Source organism: Erpetoichthys calabaricus, chromosome 13, assembly GCF_900747795.2.
Source record: "Erpetoichthys calabaricus chromosome 13, fErpCal1.3, whole genome shotgun sequence".
NCBI classification, from domain to species: Eukaryota; Metazoa; Chordata; class Cladistia; order Polypteriformes; family Polypteridae; genus Erpetoichthys; species Erpetoichthys calabaricus.
This window is the reverse complement of record NC_041406.2, coordinates 121,267,842-121,295,679: the sequence shown is the minus strand read 5'-3', so window position 1 is coordinate 121,295,679 and position 27,838 is coordinate 121,267,842. Positions and strand designations below refer to the sequence as shown.

The 27,838-nt window shown below is 37.3% G+C and overlaps 1 protein-coding gene across 1 annotated transcript in view; it reads right to left on the bottom strand.

Moving 5' to 3' along the window:
• Positions 1 to 490: 490 nt before the first annotated feature.
• The window catches only part of LOC114641919 (frizzled-6), a 198,822-nt gene continuing 171,474 nt past the window's right edge, over positions 491 to 27,838 (bottom strand). The window contains exons 5-7 of the mRNA XM_028790945.2: positions 15,475 to 15,623; positions 6,667 to 7,107; positions 491 to 3,617 (exon numbers count right to left, since the gene is read on the bottom strand). Of these exons, the coding sequence (XP_028646778.1) occupies positions 3,470 to 3,617; positions 6,667 to 7,107; positions 15,475 to 15,623 (738 nt within the window). The 3' untranslated portion in view covers positions 491 to 3,469. The remainder of the gene's footprint in view (positions 3,618 to 6,666; positions 7,108 to 15,474; positions 15,624 to 27,838) is intronic.

Here is a 27,838-nt window from a genome sequence, read left to right as displayed (position 1 = left end):
TTCATAATGGTCTAACTTTTATAAAAGTAAAATGTTTTACCACTAGTCACTAAATACCAAGGTTCTTAGTGATTAGAGCTACAGTCACATAATTTACACTTCAAACCTAAAATGCTGTGCTGAAAGTATTAATCTGCTGTACGGTTTACACCCTATTCTTTGAGGCTGTATCACTGACATATTGTATAATACATAATGAGATCCTATGCTCCAAACATATTGATTTAAACAAAGCAGAGTATGTAGTTAAGAAAAAACACTGCTCTTCAGATCATTTCATTACCATAATGTTTTGCTTTAAATGTCATTAATTGCAATAAAACATAAAAAATATAAGATCCATTGTTAAAAGATTTTAATAACCAATTTTATCATGTGAAATATGAAAGTGAGAGTGTCCTGCTAGCATTACAGTACAATGCATAGTGACTTATTACGAACAATAACGGACACAAGACACTCGAGGGAAACAGCACAACACAACACTGTGGAATTCAAAAAAATTGCTTTATTCGTTTTAAAGAATTACAAAAAGTTTCAGTGAATTCAAAACTGTGTATTAAATTCCCGTGCTTTGCAGGTTTTACACCATAAGGAGTTTAACTGCACACAAGTAGTGCAAGTTTTATAAAAAAAACTACTGATGACAAAAATGATGTAATTCATAAAGCCTGGATTATGACTTTAAAAAACAAACCTTTATGATACCCATAAAAATGAAACATTTTATACAAGTTCAATAAGTAATTTTTATTTATGTTTCACCTTTTATATTTTTATCCAGTTATTTTGAACTTTTTTTTTCTTACACAGTAAATGTGATATCAACAAATACCAAAAATAGAATAAGTAAAGTAATACTTCCATTTGTAGAATGTAAATTTCTCTTTGGTTTTTGAATACCAACACAAGCGGCAAAAATATGTAAATAGATTATATTTCTCAAAAAATGCATTCATAACTAGTGCTTGTTCTGACTGTGATCTTATAAACAATAAAATATAAAAAACAGTAATGGAATTTCCATATTGTTTTATAAGATATTTACCCCCTACCTTATAATAATTAATCACTTCTTAAGGATTCCATAGTATTACATCTTGGCCCAATCAAATTTTGCTCAGCTGATGATTGTGTCAGTGGGACATCAAAGAAACAGACACCATATAAAAAGTGTAACAAAACAAGTGTCATAAGAATAGTGATTAAATATGCACATTTTATTTGTCAAGAATTCTTTGGAACTTATTTAAAAGTGGGAGGGCTTCTTTTGTGTCTTCATGCTAAATACATCTAGAATGTTTCTTCAGTCTTATATGATGAAAGAGGGAATAAGCGGAGAAAATGAAAAAAGAGTTTAAAAAGGGTCTGAAAGGATTCCATAGTCTTGAATGAGTTAGACGATGTTTTTTGTAACCTTGTGCTTAATTTATTATCTTTTCAAAATGTTTCTAATTGTACTAACAGTAATAGTCTGTTACAAAGGGTGACCTCAGTTCCTTCCAGTAAACTTGTTCCCCAGTTTTGTTTTATCTCAACATACTCCATCCTCCATTTCTCCAGTTGGATAACTGACTCTTATTTTGAAGTGTTATACATGATTTTTATCAGTAATTTCAGGATGCCTACTGACTATGACGACATTTAAAATTAATTAGAAGATAATTAACATTTGGGGGCAAAAAGGAAGTGGAGATATATATGCAAAAAGTGCAGCACAAAAAGAGTGAACAGCTTTTCTTAATGAGATAAAACCTCACACCTTCATGGGAAATTAAAAAAATCTAAATACACGTTTAAAAAAAATGATCACCACAAAATAAGATAGGGAGAAATATTAAGCATAGCTGAATACACCCAAAAAATCACATCTTCATTGGCTCAAATACAACAATTGTTCAACTTATTATTACCTAGTATAACGCTGAAGTGTTTGCAATGTTATATCACCTGATAACACTAACACATCCAAAATGTATCTTGGTTTTGTGAATTTGCACATGCTGTATGCAGTAGATCAGGAGTCCTCAATCATGGTCCTGGAGGGCCCTTAATACAGAGAACTTATTGCTCAAGTAACACTTCTGCTTCATTTTAGTTGTCTCACTCGTTAAGATTTTGAACCCTTATTGCTTATTTTATACTTAAACAGCTGTATTCTCGGTTTTTAATTGCTCCTAATTAGCAATAACATGCAAATGACAAAAGAGACCAACATTTCTCCATTTAGCTTGTTAGCATTTACACCTGTGTGTATTTATCATGCACTATTGGGTTTAATTAAATACTTGGAAGGAAAGTGAAGAGAAAAAAGTGAAGGACTGAGAATTACTCATCCATTTTAGCCTTCAAATCATTTGGATGATATCCTTAGAAAGGGGAAGAAAAACTAGGATATGAGAATGACTAAACATGGCAGAGTTAAAACACTAACAAGCCATGAAATTAAATTATTGGCAAGAATTGCTTTCTAATTAAGCAACCGGGTTAGAACAAAAACCTGCAGCCACTGCGGCCCTAAAGGACTGTGATTGAGGACCCCTGCAGTAGATCCATGACGCACACCAGGTGGACTTCTTTTAGCAGAAGGCTAATTTCTTTGAGGGGAGGATGATCCGTTTTATAGATTCAGTCCAATGCCAATAGTACTATAAATATTCCACCTTGTTTATATATTGAACTTAATGCTTTTGATAGATTTATCATTATCAGTTAAATCTCAGTTGTTGTTTTTTTCATATCCAGCCCCAGGACTGTAAGAGACTAAAATTTGCATTGGACTTGTCACATGCAAGTGTGAATGCTCAAAGCTGAGTTGTTTCTCGTTACTTGATGGGTTCAAATTTACAGATTAGTGGACCAACATTAAACAGTTAATGTCTCTTATTTTTACCAAATCTACACGTGGTTTATTGTCTTTTTGTTTAGCTTACCACCTGTGTACATTTCAAAGCTAAAATTTATTTTTGCATAGTTCAGGAATGTTAAATGTCATCTGAGTAGAAACATTTCCATAAATCATATGACTGTGTTCTTTTAAGATGATATAAGCTTTAGTTATAAGTGATTTATCCAGTAGTTTTAACATATACATATAAAACATAGGCACATGACTCATAAGAGACTGTATAAAAATTAATTTTGAAAAATATGTAGCAAAAATAGCTTGCAGAGCAGGCACCCTTAAAACAGATTTTCTTTTTTTTAATTCTAAACTATAGTAGTGCAACTCTGTATATACTCCCCACTAAAATTCAGTGTAAAGACTATAGAAAATCTAATGTAATTTTTTGTGATTACTTAGAAAGCTTATTTAAATCCACCTAAAACCCTTAAAGCCCTACATCCTGCTAATCTAGGTACTAATCTATCCGTCAAAGGCCAGCTGTAAGTCTCTGCTCAGCCACAAATGTCAATTATTTACAAAGTCAAATAAACTTGGTTGCAGGCTGCTCATTCATTGAAGTGTTCAGGCATTTGAGCAGCTCTTATCCATATTTCTGTCATCTGACAACACATACACTGGCAATGTTGTAGATCCCTTGATACTAGATCCAAGATACCCTTGTCCTGTGTAGATGGGTCGACCTTCTGTAAAATCACTTTGGGGGGTCAGCCTAGAAACAGAAAATAGAAAAACAAAAAAGTAACTTAACAGAAAAAAATCACAAAAACTAAAAAGGTGAAAAGTCTGAGGTACAAATTGCAACAACAAACTTTGATTTACATCTACCTTTAATTCATCTATCCCATTTCATTATGAGATATATTGCAGCCACATGACAGGGGAATAGCCATCAAAGTTATCAGCAACAGTAGAAGGAAATGTGTGCTAAAAATGAAGGTATGGTAACAAAATGTAAGAAGTTAATTGGCTGAAGTCTTAGAATAAAAAGCAAGTGAGGCTTTGGAAATATCTGGTGTTAATAGTGTTAATGTGGCAATAACCATCAAGAAGAGTCAAATTAATAATATGTGGCGAAGATTACATGGAGCATGTCCCGTACAAAACTGATTAAAAAATGCACAAAACAAAGTGGGAGATGATTTCAGTTTGTCAAGGACTGAGTAAACAAACAGTATTATATGGGTGTGCACAGCTTTAAAGATGTTTTTTACTTCCATGTAACTGGCAGTTTGGTGATGGGTCAAAACTTGTTATCAAGTTAAGTCAGATTGTGATAGTATGATTTTAAAAACAGAGAGTTTAGTATGGTGTTTGTATATGTCTGTGTGTGTGTGCATCTGTGAAAACAGAAGTTGATCTTCATGTCTTAAATTTACAATTTTCATTAAAAAGTCTGTGTTTTGGCATGGTTTAGAGTGCCTGGATGATGCCATCCCAGAAAAGACATAACATTTTAGAGCAAGCAGTTTCTGAGATATCTGCCCTGAACATTGATGTTAATCTACAATTAATACCTCCTGAAAGAAAAAAAAAACTTATCTTCCTCAAACAAGCACCCCGTTTTATAAGCTCTAAGCCTATTGTTTTTGGTCTACTTTGGCGCAGTACTTTTCCCCATACTCTTCAAAAACAGTTTGACCTCCGTCCAATGATAACTGCCATAGAACTTATTTAATTTAACTGGAATTTTTGCAGTTTGCTCCATTTAGTCATGGGACTAGCCCTTGACATTTTTACACAAGTAGTTTTTGAACTATATATGATTTACTTCAATAAACATGTTTGCACACACAAGTGCAAGATAACTGAAGATAAGTTATCTTGTGAAGAAAACTGAAAGTTGGTTTGTCAAACAAGTGTATATACTTGATGCTGAAAAGAAAGAAATGAACACACACACACCTGGATCTGTAAAGGCTGACATGGATACACACATTAAGCCATCCTTGTAGCAATCTTTTTTATCTATGGCACTTAAATAATTTGTTTGACCCAATGTGTTTAGTTTCAAATTAAATATCTAAATTGTTCATTTGATTGAATTTTCTGTTAATTTTACTCTATATTTATTTGTGTAAATAATAAATAAGTTAATTTACTTGATTGTATGCTATTATACAGTACAATCAGTTATATTGTAAAACAAAACCTTATATTGAGTGATTTCCTGTGGTATCACTAAAGTGTAATTTACAAGGAAGTACTGCATGGACCATTGCATACTGATTTTGTTATTGATAATAATGGGATCAAAAAGACCAGGGGAAAGTACATAATATAGAGACAATGCTGAATTAATTAATATACACCTTAATGTAAAAATTTGGGTGGCAAGCTGACACAGTACATGTGTACTGAAGTGACTTTAGCTGCAGGTGGAAGCTCCTGTCGCACCCTACACAACTGTGTTTGATCTTATTCAGGAAAAGATCCCAGTTGCCCCAAGGGAGAAAGACTTTCTAAGACTAAGGTCATAAAGATTCTGGACAAAGGCAGAACTGTAACAATAGTTGCGTGGAGCTTCTACCTGCAGCTAAAGTCACTTTGGTACACATGTACTTTGTGAGCATGCCCATGTCGATCAAACACAGGAAGCTCTGCAGTTTACTTGTGACTTTATGCTGTAGGAAGATAAGTAAATAAATCAAGGTAAATAACATTTGATCTAGCTTTTATATAAGCAACATATAAATGTTTTTTATATAAAGACCATCACAAAACAATCACAAACAGGACTTTGCATGATACCTTGGCAAGCTCTGTAAGCCCTGCTTTTTCTTTGAAGGACAGGTGTGGTGCAGACTGACTGGCAGGATAATTCCCGACCTGTTGCTGCATCCAAACGGTGCCATCTTTTGCCTGTACACCTGGTGCAGCTGTGTTGTTCTTATATGTGAGTGGACGTTTCTTGCAGGGAGGGCTTCTGTTCTCTTTCTCCGATGTAGAACCCTCATCTGAGTTCACCTCTGCTATAGCACGTCTTTATTTGAAAACAGCAGTGTCAGATCGGGGCGAATGTGAATGTGACTGAGAGAATAAAACTGAATTAAAAAAAAAAAACGCTAACCTTTACAAATACCAACCCGGCCAGGACACCCTGAGGATGGAAGGATGGAGGGAGGGAGCTACTTTTGGACACTGCCTCTCCCCAAAACGGTAGATGGCAGCTCCCTTGGAGTGTAATGGTGCCCCGGATTCCTGCACGGCATCCTGGAACTTGGAGTTCAGCTTCTCAGCCCTGTTGGGTACCGTGGGTGCTGCCAGGAGGAGCCATGCCTCATTCATAGCCTAGAAGTACATTCAAGTTACAAGAATGGAAGCTCTGAAGTACTTCCGGGCTGAAGAAAAAACCAAGTTCTTCATTAGACCTGGAAGTGCTAGCAAGTCACATGGTTGGAAGGACAGAAGCACTTCCGGATCAAGGACTATATAAAGGACTGCTGGAGACCCAGCAAAAGAGCTGGAGTTGGGAAGTGTAGAACAGACCTAGCTGGGAGATGTTTAGGAGAGATTTCATTTATAAATATTTGTGTTTGCTGTTTAATTGCCTGTTTATTGTGGCTGGGGTGCTTTGGAGGCACCATCATCAAAGAAGAAGCATTAAAATACCTTCTTGGTGCTTTTAACCTGTATCCAGTGTATCTGTCTGTTGGGGTTTAAACCTCTAGTGTTTTACACTATAAAAATAACACAAATTTAAACCAATTATGTCCTAAGAGCTCATTCATTCATTACATAGCCTTTTAAGTAAATCATACCTTCCATCGGGAACTCGTTGAAGACTCTCTGATAAGTTGCTCATTTTGCCAGAACTCCCAGCTTTATTTCTTCTGTCCATATCTACAGATAAAACACGTGTAGGCTTGGTCTGGCCAGTGGCTTCTCGATCCCCAGATTTTGGTAAAAGAGGGTACATTTTAACACATTCTCCCTGTTCCAATGGCACCCTTCCAGAAGCATCTGGGGTAGTCCCAACTTCAGAAAAAGTGGTCTGAGCAAGAGTGTCTTGATTAGCAATGCCCACTGTTGATGTGCCATGGTTGGCACTAGCCCCAGTGTTGGTCCCCATTGATTTGGAGATGACCTTTAATTTATGAGAGTTTGACTTATAGTACTTCTTCTTATGTTGCACTCTTGAATTTTGCTTCAGGAAAAACTCACATGACTCTTGTAGCACTCTCCGGCTTTCAGTGATAGGACTGCAACAGATATCAATGTAAATTTTTAAAAACAGACTTCAACTCTGATACCCACATGACAAGTAGAAATGAACATTCAAGTCAGTCATTTGTAAGTAATGATATAATCTTATTCTTTCCAGAACAACAGTTAAAAATGAATGTGGCCAAGAAAGAATTTAATGTTTTGGCTTGAGATTTGCTAGTCATTAGAATGCAAATATTTGTGAACAATGGCATCACTGAACTCAATCTCACTCATTTACAAGACAATGTTATTTATTTATTTTTATAAATCTGTTGATCAGTTTTACTCTATAAGACAAACATGCTTTTTCCAGGAGCCGTCAATTCCAAGATAACATGTTGTGTATACTAAAGTTGCATCATCATTAATATTAAAACTATAAATTGTTACAAGTTTGTAAATGATTCACTCAATGTTTGAAGTGCCAGTTAAACTGTCTTTGTTGAAACCAGAATATTGAGTTTTTTTACATTTTAATACAAGTTCTGATAAAGTGCTTGCACAAAATAAAACACATCCATCCAACCAACTATTTTCAAACCCACTTATCCTAAACAGGCTGGAGCCTATCTCAAGCAAGATATATATATATATATATATATATATATATATATATATATATATATAATATATATATATATATATATATATACAGTGATACCTTGACTTACGAGTGTCCCAACTAACAAGTTTTTTGAGATACGAGCAGTCTCTTGGCCAATTTTTTGCTTTGAGTTGAGAGCTAAAATTGGGTTACGAGCCAGCTTCAGATACCCCATCCCACCGCTAGTTCGTGCAGCTCGCCACAGTGAATGGCGCAACATCCCGTGTCTCACTCGTTCACTTTAAGCAGTTAGCTCGCAGTGGAAGCTTCAGTGTTGTGCTCGCATTTGTGCTTGCAGTTATTTTGCAAAACTTCGTTTTTACAACTATGGGTCCGAAGAAAGTGAGTGCGAAGGACAGTGCAGAGAAGAAGAAGCGGATGATGTGCATTGAGTTAAAGAAAGAAATTACAGAAAAACATGAGTAAGGTGTGCGTGTAGTCGATTTGGCGAAGCAGTACAAGCGTAGCACTTCTACAATCTGCACCATACTGAAGCAGAAGGAGTCGATAAAGGCTATAACACCAGCCAAGGGCGTTAAAATCATTTCTAAACAGTGGACATTTATCCATGAAAATATGGAGAAGCTGCTGATTGTGTGGTTGACGGAGAAGCAGCTCGCAGGAGATATCGTGACAGAGGCTATAATCTGTGAGAAGGCACGAGCGATTTACGCTGATTTATAGCAGCAGACCCCAGGCACTTCGACAGACTTGGCATCAGGTGAGCCGTTTACAGCCAGTTGGGGCTGGTTCGAGAATTTTAAAATGAGGACTGGCATTCACTCCGTTGTCAGGCATGGTGAGGCAGCAAGTGCGGATATGAAGGCAGCTGAGGATTACCTCAAAACTTTTGCAGGAATTATAGCGGCTGAAGGATACATTCCCCAGCAAGCCTGGACATGGATGAAGGTGACATCAATGAGCTCATCGAGGAGCACTTTGAGGAACTGACAACGGAGGAGCTAAAGGAGCTACAGACGCAGCAGCACACGGAGGTTTTGCAGGAAATAAGTGACACGGAGGAGGCGGAGGCAGTTATCCCTACAAGTGAGATAAAGGAAATGTTGGGAATGTGGGAGAAACTTTCAGACATTATTCAAAAGAAACACCCAGAAAAAGTTTCAACTGGGCACGCAACGGCGCTATTTAATGACACTTGCATGACGCATTTTAGAAACATTCTGAAAGGGAGGATGAAACAGACCTCTCATTGGACAGGTTTTTTCGAAAACCCCTGCAGATGAAAGTGAGGAAGGTGTGGCGAAAAGGGCAAAAATTAGTGAATAACATTCAGTTATGCCTTTCTCCACCTCCATCAGTATCTTCGACTCGTCTGATCTCCAAGGTAAATGCTGTACATTATACTGTACTGTACTTAATACAACCAGTTTATTGCAGTACATTCTATTGTAGTGTGTTTTTATACAATATTCGTTATTTATAAGTACATTTTTCTGATTTAAAAACATGTAATCCGGAACGGATTAATGGCATTTCAATTCATTCAATGGGGAAAATTTATTTGAGATAAGAGCATTTTGACTTACGAGCTCGGTCACGGAACGAACTAAACTCGTAATTCAAGGTATCACTGTATATTTTATATATATATATATATATATATATATATATATATATATATATATAAAATAAAAAAAATCCTGTGGGAGGGAATGACTAGGGGACAATATGTGATCTTCACGTTAAGATCATGGAAGACAAATAAATGACTCACAAGACGGCCAGCAAAAAAAATCAGTAGTGTAAAGGCACGCAGCACACACAGATACAGGGGTCTCAGTGTATATAAAGTGTATAAAGGACAATACATTATAAATGAAACGTTGACAAATAAAAGATCGCATTAGCGCAAACAAAAGGAAATTAATCATCAGGAACAGGTGTAATTGAAAAAATAGCAGGACAAAGCGAGGTCATAAATAAAAGGCAAAGAGCAGAAAACAAAGTCTTTTCGCATTCACGACAGTCAATGCACAAAACGTAGATTTACACAATAATGGAACATGCGCTATGAGAATCTGTGGTCCCGCAACAGTTAAAGCAACGACAAGTTTAATTTCAAAGAAAACACAATTCGGTCAGGTGTGTATTTAGGATCACGGAGAAGCGATCACAATGTGAGCAGCAGAGACACGAACTGGAAAAAAGGACAGCGGCAGTACAGGCTTTAAAATGATCGAAGGGCAGCACGACAGCAGCTGCCCCCACGAGCAGCGTTATATATCCTGCAAGAAAGAGATTTAACCACGCCCGGGGCTGGAAATAAAGGACAATTAATATTGTTTTCACAATGTCACGTGAGACAAGGCAGTGAGCCATCATTTAAAACAAGTCCACAGACATCTAACGTAGCAGTTGTTGGATTGCTTTTGGCAGACAAGCATCATGTGCTCCCAGCTCTTAAAACAGTGACATGCACCAAGCAGAACAGGCAGCTCGCAAGCAGCAAAAAGAGAGCAGATGATCCGCTGGCATATCCTTAGCGTGCGTTCAGCTGTATATACAGTGCATCCGGAAAGTATTCACAGCGCATCACTTTTTCCACATTTTGTTATGTTACAGCCTTATTCCAAAATGGATTAAATTCATTTTTTTCCTCAGAATTCTACACACAACACCCCATAATGACAACATCAAAAAAGTTTACTTGAGATTTTTGCAAATTTATTAAAAATAAAAAAACTGAGAAATCACATGTACATAAGTATTCACAGCCTTTGCCATGAAGCTCAAAATTGAGCTCAGGTGCATCCTGTTTCCCCTGATCATCCTTGAGATGTTTCTGCAGCTTAATTGGAGTCCACCTGTGGTAAATTCAGTTGATTGGACAGGATTTGGAAAGGCACACACTTGTCTATATAAGGTCCCACAGTTGACATTTCATGTCAGAGCACAAACCAAGCATGAAGTCAAAGGAATTGTCTGTAGACCTCCGAGACAGGATTGTCTCAAGGCACAAATCTGGGGAAGGTTACAGAAAAATTTCTGCTGCTTTGAAGGTCCCAATGAGCACAGTGGCCTCCATAATCCGTAAGTGGAAGAAGTTCAAAACCACCATGACTCTTCCTAGAGCTGGCTGGCCATCTAAACTGAGCAATCGGGGGAGAAGGGCCTTAGTCAGGGAGGTGACCAAGAACCCGATGGTCACTCTGTCAGAGCTCCAGAGGTCCTCTGTGGAGAGAGGAGAACCTTCCAGAAGGACAACCATCTCTGCAGCAATCCACCAATCAGGCCTGTATGGTAGAGTGGCCAGACGGAAGCCACTCCTTAGTAAAAGGCACATGGCAGCCTGCCTGGAGTTTGCCAAAAGGCACCTTAAGGACTCTCAGACCATGAGAAAGAAAATTCTCTGGTCTGATGAGACAAAGATTGAACTCTTTAGTGTGAATGCCAGGTGTCACGTTTAGAGGAAACCAGGCACCGCTCATCACCAGGCCAATACCATCCCTACAGTGAAGCATGGTGGTGGCAGCATCATGCTGTGGGGATGTTTTTCAGCGGCAGGGACTGGGAGACTAGTCAGGATAAAGGGAAAGATGACTGCAGCAATGTACAGAGACATCCTGGATGAAAACCTGCTCCAGAGCGCTCTTGACCTCAGACTGGGGCGACGGTTCATCTTTCAGCAGGACAACGACCCTAAGCACACAGCCAAGATATCAAAGGAGTGGCTTCAGGACAACTCTGTGAATGTCCTTGAGTGGCCCAGCCAGATCCCAGACTTGAATCCGATTGAACATCTCTGGAGAGATCTTAAAATGGCTGTGCACCGACGCTTCCCATCCAACCTGATGGAGCTTGAGAGGTGCTGCAAAGAGGAATGGGCGAAACTGGCCAAGGATTGGTGTGCCAAGCTTATGGCATCATATTCAAAAAGACTTGAGGCTGTAATTGCTGCCAAAGGTGCATCGACAAAGTATTGAGCAAAGGCTGTGAATACTTATGTACATGTGATTTCTCAGTTTTTTTATTTTTAATAAATTTGCAAAAACCTCAAGTAAACTTTTTTCACGTTGTCATTATGGGATGTTGTGTGTAGAATTCTGAGGAAAAAAATGAATTTAATCCATTTTGGAATAAGGCTGTAACATAACAATGTGGAAAAAGTGATGCGCTGTGAATACTTTCCGGATGCACTGTATATTATAGAAATTAGGGCTGGGCAAGTTAACACGTTATTATCGTAATTATTAAGTAATTAACGCAGACAATTATTTTATCATGCGTTAACGTAGCTTCTGTTATTATTATTATAATATTATTATTATATTATTATATTTTGAAAGCCTCAGTCTCGCTAGTGATCGGTAGAGATCAGTGATCTTCTTGTTACAGTGCTTTTCAATACGCTTTTGCTAGAAGGAAAGTTGGGCGGCACGGTGGCGCAGTGGGTAGCGCTGCTGCCTCGCAGTTGGGAGACCTGGGGACCTGGGTTCGCTTCCCGGGTCCTCCCTGCATGGAGTTTGCATGTTCTCCCCGTGTCTGCGTGGGTTTCCTCCAGGCGCTTCGGTTTCCTCCCACAGTCCAAAGACATGCAGGTTAGGTGGATTGGCGATTCTAAATTGGCCCTAGTGTGTGCTTGTTGTGTGGGTGTGCTTGTGTGTGTCCTGCGGTGGGTTGGCACCCTGCCCGGGATTGGTTCCTGCCTTGTGCCCTGTGTTGGCTGGGATTGGCTCCATCAGACCCCCGTGACCCTGTGTTCGGATTCAGCGGGTTGGAAAATGGATGGATGGATAGAAGGAAAGTTAGCGTTGTTGATTTGACCTCGATTCCCTGCACGTGCATGAATAGTGAAGAGCAAACAGCTTCTAAAATGGCATGTGGAGAGATACCAAAGTGAATGCACAAAGCAAAATAATCCGTGGATGACTTTTTGGTATTATCGCTGTATTGGACTCTGATTTGTCGGACTCCGATTTTTATGCAAGTGATCTGGAGATGTAGATCGAAAACTAAAGTGAGGTAGCAGCATCAGCTGATCAGTCCCCAGCTGATCGTGGTGCTGAACATGTTCATGTAGCTGATGCACCTATGGCAACATTCACCAAGGAGGACAGACACTTACGATGACAGGAAGTACAAACCATATTGTGTCTCACTGCAACTGCCACCTGTCTCACAAAGACAGCCAGGCAGCCAGCCCATTATGCATTCCTGCTGGCCGTTGAGCCGCTGCTGCTGCAACAGGCGCTGACAGCAGGCTAAACAGGCAGCAACATACGTTTTATGTTGATTTATGTGTGGAAACCATTGCTTTGTGCGCTTTTCAGAAAACTGAGTTTTTTGGAAAAAATATTAGCCCTCAAAGAGTTGTTACTGAACATGGACTGTTTATGCTGCTCCCTGATAAAAGAAAATGTTTCTGCTGGTATCTGTTCAGATAAAAAGAAAACAGATTTAGAAATGTTAACTTGCTGTTACTCAGAATGTGCCTGTTCTAATGTTGTGATTGTGGCTCTGGACTTGTTTTTTTATAACAAACTAGATAAAACATTAATGCCCTGGCAGTGGCAAATAGTTTTGGTTTTAGATTTGATTTGATTACATTAATGTTTAAGTTGAGATTTACAAGAAATATTTTAACTGGTACTATGTAAAGGTAATACTGCTGTTAAAAATTACCTTATTGTTTAAAGTGTTTGCAAACCAAATATACGCAATACACTACTTCTGAGTTCATTATTGAATTTTGCACATAACAATGTGATTGTTGTGACTGTCTGTGATTAATCACAGACAATCATGCAATTCACGATTTAAACAATTTTAATCGCTGCCCAGCACTAATAGAAATAAATAAATATTATATATATATATATATATATATTTAATTTTGGTTAAAAAAAAAAAAAGTTAAAATCAGCCATTATTTTTATGTTTTAGGGTCTAATTGTAGATGTAAGTTCTGCAACCAATAAAAGAGGAAATTTCCTGCTGCATACCAAGCAATTGAAATGACTGACATAAATCCAGTCACATCCAAATAAAAAACAATTATAACCCACATGCTTCATTTAAGAAAACCAACGAACAATGATAATTTCCTCAAATGCCCTGCACCATCATCTATACCAATCTCTTCCAATTCAGAAGATTCATCCCAAAAGCCTGAACCAAAAAAGAAAATGGAAAGATTTTCTGAAGTATGGGTTTACTTTTACTGTGAAGTGTGGTGAGCAACAGCCATTACCAAATCAAAGTGTGAAGCTTTCCAAACTATTAAGACATTTAGAAACAAAACGTGCTACTTTCAAAAGTAAGTGTTTGGACTTTTTTTTTTTATGAAAAAATTTAAATCTTGAGGCTCCTCAAAAACATTTGAACATGATTATACAACAAGCCAGCACAAATTTCACAATGAATTGCCCAAAAAACCCCCATACAGGTAAAAACAGCTTGTCTTGCTTTGTGCAATAGATACAATTCAATTAAATGTGACTAACAGCATGTTTATGTTTGTTTACATAAGATGCATATGAGATAGGGACCTCCAAGAGTATTTTTTACTTGGTGCTGAGTTCCCACAACTGAAGCAGAATTTTTACTGCTCTGGACAGTTACTTAAAGTCAGTGGGACTATTCTGGATATTCTGTGTTGATGTGACAACTAAGATCGGTGTATGTATGACAAGTACACATTTGGAAGTTGTGAAAAAATACTAGATGCAGCTGCAACTCTTGTGGAATCACTGCATTTTAAACATGGCTACTAAAATATGGTGCTGGAGCTTCACGCAACTCTATAGGAAGTAGTAAAAATTGTAAATTATATTGAGAATAGTGATAAAATTTCTAAATGCTTTTAGGGATTTTGTCAGGAGAACAGCAGTAGCATTGCACTTTGGTGTCATTCAGAAATTCACAGGCTTTCTTGAGGTAAACTGCTTTTATAATGGTAAAAGCTTAAAAGTGGACAGGTAGCCTTCATCAAAGAAAAGTATTTAAATTTGGCTGCACACTTTGATAACAGTTTATGGACTGTGCACATATTTTACCCGGCTGAAATGTTGAGCTCAATTAATGTTTTAATATACGGGCAAGGTCACTGCCACTTCAATAAATTGATAAAAGTCAGTGCCTTCTGGAAAAATCTCACACAGTGCACTAAGTATGCGCCCCTCAGTACTAATTATGATGGTGAGACTGGATGTTCAGCACAGACTCAATTTCAGAACAGAAGTAGCAATAAGCTGGAAGCTGAGACGGACCTTAGAACTGCACTTTCCCCTGATTTTGACAAACAGACAAAACCAGGTTTCCCAGTTACCAATAAAAATGGACACTAAATTTAATTCAGTATTAAAAACCCCAACTGCAGGTTTTCTGGGAGGAGTACTATATACATTTCATTTACTATGTACTCTGTACTTAAAAGTTGAGTATGGTTTTATTGTTATCTTTAATATATGCCATTCAAGGGAAACTGTTGGCTATTTTACATTAAAATTACCATGAATAAAGGGTCCTCGCTGGAAAAAAATAGATAAAAATTGATATCAAGACCAAAAATGTTGATAACCACTTGTCCATGTGCTTGAATAATCACTCAGGTAAGCAAATAACATACCCGCAATGTTATCAATCAGACAGATCATTCAGAGTTTTAAAAATCAGTATTCTACATTACACATAAAAATGTGCATCATAGATAAATTTAAGTTTAATGTTAAATTACCCTGGTTTTCTTTGTCAAGTACAAATGACATATGACAGTACGTATTAACAACATTCTTACTCTCTTTTGCGGGTTTTGTTGAAGAAAAATGCCCATTCTGTACAGGTCTTCTTATTGCTGACCCAGAAGACTGCAGAGATGCCAACAATCAGTGTCATGAAATACTTCACCAAGAAAAAGGACAAATCAGGCCTTGTTAAATTCTTTACCTAAAACAGGAAGAAGTACTGGTTGAAATTTACATTTGAATAGTGTAATCCTTTGTATCCACTGTCATTCAGTCAGTCATGTTATTAAATAACTGTTAATAATAATAACAATTAATAATTAATAAAAATGTTGAACAAATATTAATTTAGCTAGTCACAAATGGAGCTTTACATCTGAAAATGGAATAATTAACATACTGAATAAAAATATTTTCAGAAGTACAGAAAAACAAAATTTGGTAATAAACACAACTAAAATGACTAAAACACAACTAACAACAATAAAAGACAACAAAAACAACTGAAGTAAGCCATTCAATATGGGTTTGCATGATCTATATATAACTTTGAGCATTCTTCCAAAAGTTATTTATTTTTTAAACATTGTTTCATTTAAGTAAAAGATGTTTCAAATTGTCATTTCTTCATGTACTCTACCTGCATAGCATCTTAGTGTACTTATTATTGCAGCTTCCAAGAGTCTAAATGTCTTCACAGAAAAAAATGTTTTGGCCTAGTTCAAAGCTATGTTCTGAAGCACTTATTTTAACTGGATGGTAACGTTCAAATATTACGCTTCTGTCAGTGAGAATGATGGTCATAGTTCTTCCCACTCCTCATCAATAGGCATTCTGTTTTCATCACACTTGCTCAAACTTTTTTGAATATAGTTATTCCAAAACACATTGGCAAGGCAGAGGTTGGTTATACAATAGTGAGAACATAGACGGTTGTGAATTTTCAGGTTTTTAACACTTTCTGACCACAAGAATCTTCTCTTATGTCTCTGGTGCAAACCAAATAGAGTGGCAAGCATACTTGCAGTGCAGCCAAGTAGAAATCTCCACACAAGATTAACAACTAGTGAGTACCAAACCATCAGAGTAAGGGTTCCAATGTTTCCAAGTGTCAGTGAGCTACCTTACAAAGACGGCTTATAAAACAAAAAATGTGTAAACCTTTTTTAAGAATCTTTGCATTATTAAAATGTTTAAATATTTGGCTTAACCTCAATTAATGGCAGTTACACCCCAATTAATTTTGACATGTTTATTTTTCAGAAATATAGGACAAATGTTTTCTACAAAGTGATTAAGAGTTGGCTTTTTAAATTAAGAAGTATTTATTTTATTTCTTGCACTTCTATTTTGACATACTCATAAAAGAACAGAAGTTCTGCCCACCAAATATGAATAGATGCTACAATGCTGAAAAAACTTATGTAAAATAAAAAAACAACTAACCTATATGATTCAATTTTATAAATGTTCCATCTTCCAATAAAGTCTTTTTTCATATCTAAGCTTTCAGAGATTTTTCATTTCAATTTAGCTTTTTGAGATTTTTAATATTCCCAGTCTAAATGCTCTGTTGCTTACTATTTTTCTTTTTTTAAAACACATATTCTACAAGTCAATTCAGTCCTGAAAAGATCAATAAGCTTAGGCTCAATGCTATGGCAGATTACCTCAGATCTACAAAATTGCTGGTATGCAAGGTTTGATGTAAGATATTAAAAAATTTAGGGATTAACAGTGTATAGCTTTTTTAGATTTTTCATATGAACATTGTGCTCACTGAAAACCTTTAACATAATTGAACAAAATTGATTAATATGCCTACTAAACAGACAGAACAAATAATTAAAATTGACACTTCATCAAATGGCACTTACACACTTACTGTACATTAAACTATCTACAGGGTGAACAGATGAGAAAAATGTCCAAATTATTACTAAAAAAAAAAAAATTAAACAACAGCAAACAAGCTTTTATGGCAATTAAGGCATATCACTGATACGTACAGATAAAGTATATTTTAGTGTTAGAGAAAGACAGGTAAATTATTTCCTTAAGAAATAAGGTATAACACTAACACTATTGGTTACTTTGTTTTGTCAAAATGGTTTAAGTTTGAAATTGTTTCTTCCTTTGAGTTAGATGCACAAAGAAGTTGGAAATCTACATGTGACTGATAAGTTATGATCAATTACAAACTGTGTAATTGTTTTTGCAGTTTTAGATAGATAGATAGATAGATAGATAGATAGATAGATAGATAGATAGATAGATAGATAGATAGATAGATAGATAGATAGATAGATAGATAGATAGATACTTTATTAATCCCAATGGGAAATTCACATTCTCCAGCAGCAGCATAATGATACAATAAATAATATTAAATTTAGTGCCCCTGTAGCTGAAGACCTTTCCAAGTCTGGATTTAAAACAAAATGAAAGTCTCCAGCCATTATAATTTTATGAGTGTTCACATTAGTAATGGATGCAAATACGTTTTGGATGAAGTCTCTAGAATCCACATTGGATGCATAGATATTTATCAAAATCACTTTACAATTAAATAAATTTCCCATCATGATCACATATCACACTTCAGGGGCAGATAACTACATCTGATACTACAAATGTAATTTTCTATATATTAAGATTCCCACACCTCTAGTTTTCTTTGTATAGCTGGAGTGAAATATTTTGCCAGTCCAATCTCTTTGCAACAATAACTGATCCTTGCTTAACAAGTGAGTCTCCTGTAAAAATACAATCTTGATGTTTATACCTGTTAGGTGAGAGAATACTTTCTTCCTCTTTAATTCATGATTGAGACCAGCTCACAAAGTTCCCTGTTGTGTCATAGAGACATTGCTTCTAAAATTTGGTTCACATTTTAGAGTCTTAAATTAAATTTGAAGTTATTACATAAAATAGCTTTAAACTTAATTTCTAATTTTGACAGGAGTTATGGCTGTGAAGCCTATTGTTGTTTTGGCACAATTGTGGGGGTAAAAAAGAAAGATTAAAAATAGAGGCTAGAGTCCTAGTCCTCTAACATGCCTAGAGACAGAGTACATCTAAAACAAAACAAGCCTGCCAGCAGCGGTGCAGAAAGATTAAAGAAGACAAGTATTGGCAATACAGTCCAAATACACTACACCCCCAAAATTTGCGGGGGTTACGGTCCTAGAGCACCTGCGAATTGTGAAAAACTGCGACTTTTGGATGTGGTTAAAAAATGCCTTTTTAATGCCTATTTTTAAAGTTTCAACCCTAAATACAGTATGCCCCCAAAGCACTTTAATTTTGTTGCAAACTCAGCTTAATACATTAATACATTACCTAAAAACAGAATGTAAAGGTAAACCTGTCTACTGTACAGTACTGTACTACTATGTCTCCCGCAGTGCTAGAATGTAAAATACTGATGTTACTGCTATACGTACTATAATTCATGCAAGCGCATTTTCTTTGGTATGCGCTGACATTTTCTTTGTTACAAGTAAATACATAATAATTTAACTTAATTAAAATACAGTACAGTAAAATGTATGGGTACTCACCAATGATGAATGATTTTGATGATGATGATGATGAAGTAGCTTTAAAACTTTAGTAGATTTAAAACTCCTCGGGTGGCGCATCTTCTGGTGGGGTTTCGTGCTGGCTTTTCTTTATAGGTTTCAGGAACATTGTGATAGGAAGTTGCTACATTGTCTCCTGTAGCGAACTGCTGGTACAATTTCCGTGCTTTCTCACGGATAATGTTACCGTCTTCCTGCAGTCGGTGATCCACAGTGCCAAGGCAGGTTCCATTCTGATGATATTTTTATTCCTTACGGTCTTTTCCTTTTGGCACTATCACAGAAACTGCTTTGTTCTTCTTTATGTAGCATACGGTGCTTTCATTAATGCCATTTTAGTTCCTGGAGCAAATCAACCTTCTCCTGGAGTGTTTTAAACTTCTTCTGGCACTTAGGCTCAGTTCCAGAAGCCTTAGAAGGTGCAGAGTGGTTCGACGACATTGTGCGAGTTTAAAAATAACAAAACAATAACAAAATGGAAAACACAAGGCAACTCAGCTGGAGACGCGTCACAAAGCAGCAGTCAATCATCAGCAAGGAGAAATGAATAACAGTCTCGGATTAGCTACTTTCACCATCCCAAACCGCGGTGGTAAACCCACTCACCTGGAGACGCGTCACAAAGCAGCAGTCAATCATCAGCAAGGAGAAATGAATAACGCTCTCGGATTGGTTACTTTCACCATCCCAAACCGCGTTTCCCTCAGCGGTGGTAAACCCAGTCACCAGGAGACGCGTCACATGGCAGCAGTCAATCAGCAGCAAGGAGAAATGAATAATGCTCTTGGATTGGCTACTTTCACCATCCCAAACCGCATTTCCCTCAGCGGTTGCTTCCTGTTCTCTCTACAGCACAGTACTGCCACGAAAAAAGCCATAAAAAATTGCGGAGAATATTTGCGCTTTCCGCTAACAATTAATAGGTTCTAAGAAAAAGTCCACGAACAACTGAGTCCGCGAACCCTGAACCGCGACTTCTCGGGGGTCTACTGTATTATAAACCTAGAATATAATCTTAAACAGTCCCAAAAGAATAAACTCAGGGAATGATGTTAAACAGTACCCATGGAGAAGCATAAAATGTATGATATTACAATTCTAATATAATGAGCCAAAGGTATGATATTATAAAAAAAAATCCCTTTGGGAAAATAAAAAAAGGTTATGAATATAATTGTAATTAAAATGTAAACGTAGCCAAGAAGGGAATAGAATGTATAATTACGGCAAAAGTCTCACTGTGAATGGACCAAATTGCAGGTAAAATCTTCTTTGCCTTCCAGGACACAATGTGACTCACAATTTTCTTAGCTCTTTTTCTGATGGAGAACTAAAAATGTAGAACTTGCCTTGAATATCCACTCTCAATTTAGCAGGATACAAGAGGCTGTATGTGTTTTCGACTTTGCATGAGTGCTGTTTAATGCTGTGTCAAGTTTAGCAGCTGTTGAAGGTGTGAAATCAGGGAAAATATGAATGCAGTTATTTTCAAATATAATCTCTTGTTTCAGTCTGAGAAGTGACATCAAATTTACTTTAGAATGTATTTTGCTGAAACAAACAGTAAGCCTCCTAGCTTTTTAGGCATTCAATCCACGTATGGGGTAAGCTGCTGATTATATCAGTGTCTGATTTAAAGTTCTCTCCAATTATTTTAGAAAATAGTCCATCCATCCATTTTCCAACCCACTGAATCCGAACACAGGGTCACGGGGGTCTGCTGGAGCCAATCCCAGCCAACTAGAAAATAGTTCAGCTATGAATTTCACTGGGCTTTCAGGAAGACCTTCAATTCTGTTATTATTTCTTCTATATGCAGCTTTCAGCACAGTTGTTCTGTCTCCAAACACTTTGTATTTGGATTTTGTAGCCATTGCTTTTTCGTCAGCGCCAGATGACAGTTGTTCAACTCTTTCAATACAAGACTTGAGCATTTGCTTAATATCTTCAAACTGAGCACCAAGTGCTCTAAATTTATTCTCAGACTCACAATTTCCTGTATTTTTTCCTCAATTTTTTCTAACATACCTTTAAGGGTTGCCTTAAAGAGATTATTTAAACATTTCTCCTGTTCTTTAATATTCTGAAGAAGCCTCTCATTTGTCTTGTTTATCTCCTTTATATCTTTCCTTATATCATTTGTAACCTTCTTTATATTATTTATTAACTTCTTTATATCTCCCCCGAAAGTGGTAGTTATTGCGGTAATCATTGTGGTGATCGTTACCTTTAACTTGGACTGTTCGTTTTGGCTTTCTCCACTGCCACTGACTTGTGGAGAACAGTTGACAGGGCAGATAGTAAGGCTGTGCTCAGTTCCATGGAACCTTCTGGAATCAACGCGCTCTCCTGGCCCAACTCACTTGCAGTTTCATTCCCACTTTGGCTCTTGGCTGGAGCAGAAGCTGCAGTGTCAGGTCCCAAGAGTCCTGTTCTTTCGCCTATATGTTCCAGTTCAGTCTCTGGCAGGCTATACCTTGAACTTGACCATATTGCTATCTCCGACCACTCCCCTCTGATCATGGAGCTCAAATCACTACACCCCACATACTCGTCTCACAACTGGCATTTTAAACCCTTTTATTAGCTGACAAAAAGTATACAGAATTTATATCCAAGCAAACTGTTTTTTTTTTAGAGACAAATGCATCCTCAGAGGTCTCTGCAGGAATACTCTGGGAAACTCTGAATACTCTGAGATTATTTCATATCTCTCCCACAAAAATAAATCCGAAACCAAGAAGGCACCAGAAATAGTCTGTGAAATTACTAGAAAAGATGAAGAACACGCCAGGTCTCTAAATGAGGCACTTTATAGGAAAAGACAGGCTATGCAATCAGAACTCAACATCTTGAAAATAAAAGAAATGGAACAACTCAATTTTAAATCACGACATCATTACTATGAATATGGAGAGAGGGCTAATGAGATCTTAATCAACAAATACACTAGCAAGAAGTTCACAATGCAATATCACTAATCCAAACACTGACGGAGATAAAATCATTGACCATAAAAATATAATGCACACATTTAGAGACTACTGTAAGTCCTTATATTCTACTCAGTTTAAAGAAGACAGGACACAATCTAATGTGTTTTTGATGCAATACAGATACCATAGCTAGATGCTCTCAGTGCAGAGGAATTGGATGAACCTCTGTCATTCTCAGGATTACCACATGCTATAAACTCAGTTCAGAGTGGGAAAGCAGCAGGTCCTGATGGCTACCCTACTAAATTTAATTAAAAAAATCAATTAAGTTAGCTCCCGTTTTATTAGCAGCATTTATAGGAGACAGAGACAATAAAATTCTACCTCATACTTTTCGCCAAGCATAAATTACCATCTTTCCTAAGAAAAATAAGGACTTACTACAATGTGCATCATACAGACCAATCTCACATCTGAATAACGATGTTAAGATACTCTCCAAAGTACTAGTTAGAAGGATTCAGAAAGCGCTTCCTTCGGTAATATCATAAGATCAAACCGGATTTATTAAAGGAAGACACTTAGCTTCCAATCTTCAATGCCTATTTAATGTAATATATTCACCCATAAAGTCTAACACCCTGGAGATCTTATTATCTTTAGATGCAGTAAAAGCATTCAATATGGTTGAATGGGACTATCGATTCACTACATTGCACAACTTTGGGTTTGGCCTAAACATATGTGCATGGATCAAACTACTATATACTAGTCCAGAAGCTTCAATTTGTATTAACGTTACTTCAGATTACTTCAAACTAGAATGTGGTACAAGACAAGAATACCCTTCTGTCACCACTGCTATTTTCAATTGCCACTGAAATATTGGCTGTTCACTTTGGAAATGCCATGAGATAAAGGGGATTATCAGAGAAGGACCTGAACAGAAAATATCACTACATGCAGATGATATGGTACTATATATATATCAGTCCCAAAAAATTCTGTGCCTTCAGTCCTAACAGCACTAGTAGATTTCAAAAGATATCTGGGCTCAAAATTAATTTGAATAAAAGTGTGATTTTCCCAGTGAACTCTCTAGCACAGAACATTAGACTGGACACCTTCCCACTTATCATTGCAGATCAGTTTAAATACCTAGGGGTAAACGTCGCAAGAAAATATAAAGCTATTTTTCAACAAAATTTTGCTGTCATCATGGAAAAACTTAAACAAGACGTGCACAGATGGTCTGCTTTCCATCTCAATACTACGACCTAAAGTAGAAGGTGGCATGGCTCTATCTAACTTTCAATTTTATTACTGAGTGGCAAATATACAAGCTATAAAAACCAGGACTTTGGCACACTAGATGAACACACACAAGCGTGGTCCGCAATAAAAATAAAATCCTACAGTGTTTCTTTATATTTTCTTTGTACCCCAGTAAATACAAGTTATTGTCAATATACTAACAATGCAATTGTCCTTCATTCACTCTGAATATGGAACCAATGTAGGAAGCACTTCAAGGTAGAAAAGCATTTATCTGTGGAACCTCTACACAATAATCACCTTTTTCCGCCCTCTCAAACTTACACAGTTTTTAATGTTTAAAAAACGTACAGGATTAAATTATTTAGAGATCTGTATATAGATAATGTCTTTGCATCCTACAAACAATTACACTCCAAATTTATCTTCCCATCAACACAATTTTTCCACTATTTCCAAATTAGAAACTTAGCTAAACGAACGCACGATTTTCCTGACCTCCTACCTATTTATATTCCAGAAGAAATATTGATTAGTCTCGAAAACTCTGACAGAATTTCTATAATACATAAATACAGTAATCCCTCCTCCATCGCAGGGGTTGCGTTCCAGAACCCCCCGCGAAAGGTGAAAATCCGCAAAGTAGAAACCATATGTTCATATGGTTATTTTTATATATTTTAAGCCCTTATAAACTCTCCCACACTATTATAAACATTTCCCGCACAATTATACAGCATAAACTCTTTGTATTCTCTTAGATATTAGGTAAGATTTGTTGAAATTATGTATGTAAACAGCAGTTTATATACAGTAAAACCTAAATATTATTTTAAAGATATCGAGCGTCTCCGATATCACATATGTTACAGCCATTACGACAGACAGGCCACCAGCAATAAATACGTACAATGCAAGAAAAATTGTATACAGTAAAATGTGTGTACAGTGACACTAAACTATGTACATGTAATAAGTACTGTACGTAGATAATTAATTATGGTTACTCACCAACAATGACACGACGACTTGTCCAATAATGATGAGTTTAATTTTACTGCACAACAAAGGATAGCGTTACAGCTCTTCTAAAGGAGCCTCTTGTTGTTCTTCTTCCAGCACTCTTCAATCCAAATCCCTAAAGCAGATTCCATCCAGACTACTGCCTTATCACGTCCACTTGCAACTCGTTTTGCGCCCTGGTTAAAGGACACTGTGGCCGTAGATCTTATATGCTTTTCCTCCTTTTTAAATAAAAAGAATCGTGGACTCATTTATGCCGTAATGGTGTCCTGCAGCGGTGTAGCTGTTCCCTTCCTTCAACATATCCAAAACTTTTACCTTTTCTGCAATCATTTGCATCTTCTGTTGGCGCTTGGACACGGCCCCTGAAGCAGTAGCAGGAGCACGTTAATGCTGAATGAGTGAGATGAGACTTACTGGTTAATGCAGCACTCCGTCGCTGAGCCAATCAGCAGCACACAGGAACTTAATTGCGTGCTCTAATTGGGTAGCTTCTCAGCCATCTGCCAATAGCATCTCTTGTATGAAATCAACTGGGCAAACCAACTGAGGAAGCAAGTACCAGAAGTAAAAAGACCCATTGTCCGCAGAAACCCGCGAAGCAGTGAAAAATCCACGTTATATATTTAGATATGCTTACATATAAAATCCGCAATAGAGTAAAGCCGCGAAAGTCGAAGCGCGATATAGCGAGGGATTACTGTACATATACAATAGACCCCCGCAAAGTCGTGGTTCAGGGTTCACAGACTCAGTCATTCACGGATTTTTCCTTAGAACCTATTAATTGTTAACAGAAAGCGCAAATACCCTCCGCAATTTTTTATGGCTTTTTTCGTGGCAATACTATGCTGTAGAGAGAACAGGAAGCAACCGCTAAGAGAAACACGGTTTGGGATGGTGAAAGTAGCAAATCCGAGAGCGTTATTCCTTTCTCCTTGCTGCTGATTGACTGCTACCCTGTGACACGTCTCCAGGTGAGTGGGTTTACCACCGCTGAGGGAAACGAGGTTTGGGATGGTGAAAGTAGCCAATCTGAGAGTGTTATTCATTTCACCTTGCTGCTGATTGATTGCTGCCCTGTGACGTGTCTCCAGGTGAGTGGGTTTACCACAACTGAGGGAAACGCAGTTTGGGATGGTGAAAGTAGCCAATCCAAGAACGTTATTCATTTCTCCTTGCTGTTAATTGATTGCTGCCCTGTGACGTGTCTCCAGGTGAGTGGGTTTACCACCACTGAGGGAAACGCGGTTTTGGATGATGAAAGTAGCCAATCCAAGAGAGTTATTTATTTCTCCTCGCTGCTGATCGATTGCTGCCCTGTGACGCAACTCCAGCTAAGTGTCCTCGTGTTTTCCATTTTGTTATTGTATTCATTTTGTTATTCTTAAATGCACAAGACGTCACCGAATCACCCTGCACCTTCTAAGGCTTCTGGCACTGAGCCTAAGCACCAGAAGAAGTTTAAAACACTCCAGGAGAAGGTTGAACTGCTGGAATTGCTCTGGGAACTAAAAAGTTGTGCTGCAGTAGCGCGCCACTATGGCATTAATGAAAGCACTGCACACTACATAAAGAAGAACGAAGCAGCGATCTGGAGTACCGTATGTAAGTTTCTGTGATAGTGCCAAAAAGGTAACGAACGTAAGGAATAAAAATATCATCAGGATGGAATCTGCCTTGGTATTGTGGATCACCAACTGCAGGAAGAAGAACATCCCCATGGACGGTAACATCATCCGTTAGAAAGCACGGAAATTGTACCAGCAGTTCGTTACAGGAGACAATGTAGCAACTTCCCATCACAATGTTCCTGAAACCTATAAAGAAAAGCCAGCACGAAACCCCACCGGAAGAAGATCCATCCAAAGATACGACTCCTCCTGAATCGCCTGAAGAAGAGGCGCCACCCGAGGAGTTTTAAATCCTCTGCATCGTATTGCACAGCTACTTCATCATCATCATCATCATCAATATCATTCATCACTGGTGAGTACCCATACATTTTACTGTATTTTAATTTAATTAAATTATTATGTATTTACTCTACTTATAACAAAGAAAACGACAGCGCATACCAAAGAAAACACACTTGCATGAATTACAGTACATATAGCAGTAACATCACTACTTTACATTCCAGCATCGCGGGAGACATAGCAGTACAGTACTGTACAGTAGACGGGTTTACCTTTACATTCTGTTTTTAGGTAATGTATTAAGGTAATTTTTTAGGTAATGTATTAATGTATTAAGCTGAGTTTGCAGTGAAATTAAAGTACTTTGGGGGGCATACTGTATTTAGGGATTAAACTATTAAAATAGGCATTTAAAAGGCATTTTTTAACCACATCCAAAAGTTGCGGTTTTTCACAATTCACTGGTGTTCTAGGAACGTAACCCCCGCGAATTTTGGGGGTGTACTGTACATACACATATGTATGTATATATATACATATACATACACATATACATACATCTATACTAATAAAAGGCAAAGCCCTCACTCACTCACTCATCACTAATTCTCCAACTTCCCGTGTAGGTGGAAGGCTGAAATTTGGCAGGCTCATTCCTTACAGCTTACTTACAAAAGTTAGGCAGGTTTCATTTCGAAATTGTACACGTGATTGTCATAACTGGAACCTCTTTTTTGTCCATATACTGTAATGGAGGAGGCGGAGTCGCGTATCGCATCATCACGCCTCCTACGTAATCATGTGAACTGAAAACAAGGAAGAGCCCCAAAGAGCGATGAAGAAAACATTCATTACACAATTGAGAAGGCACAAGAGAGCGGCTTACGTGAACTGACTGAATGCAGCACAAGTGATCACTTCGATACTGCGGAAACAAAGCACGGTGTAAAACGTAAGTTTAAATTAAGTATATAGAAACGCTACCACTGCCGTTTTCAATACCATATTCGCGAGATACAAGTTTAATGAGAAACGCTCCCGCTGCCGTTTGCAATACCATATTCGCGAGATACAAGTTTAATGAGAAGACACGAGGTATAAACGAGACTTTCGATGACTTTGTAACGGATTAAAAATTGCTGTAGCGAGAAACTTTTAAGTGCCGGGTCTTAGCTAACAGCACGTAGAACACAGCACGTCGGAAACAAAGCACCGTGTAAACCTAAAGTTTAAATTAAGTTCATAGACCTACAAAAGGTTGCCATTGATTTGAGGCAAGATTGTTTTTCTCCTGTAAAACTATACGTTGCATTCTCAAGAGTGTGCTTGCACGGCTTGGTTATATTACAACCGGAGTGCTGAACTGACAACGTGGTATACAAACAGAACTATAACAATCGTAATAAACGAACAAAAAAACAGAGGACAACCCGTGGATTAAATAAAAAGGCTGCTTCCGTTGGTGAAGCAAGGAAAAAGGAAGACCTTATATGGCGTTCGTTTATAAAACAGCGGAAAAGCTGTGTTAAGGCTGCTTCACAAAAAAAAAACAGATCCTTAACAAATTGTTATTGGTATATTTTCCCCTCAATTTAAAAAGGTTTTCTTTTCTTCTTAATAAAAATTTAAAAGCAGTACTTCGCGGGGATTTATATATATATATATATATATATATATATA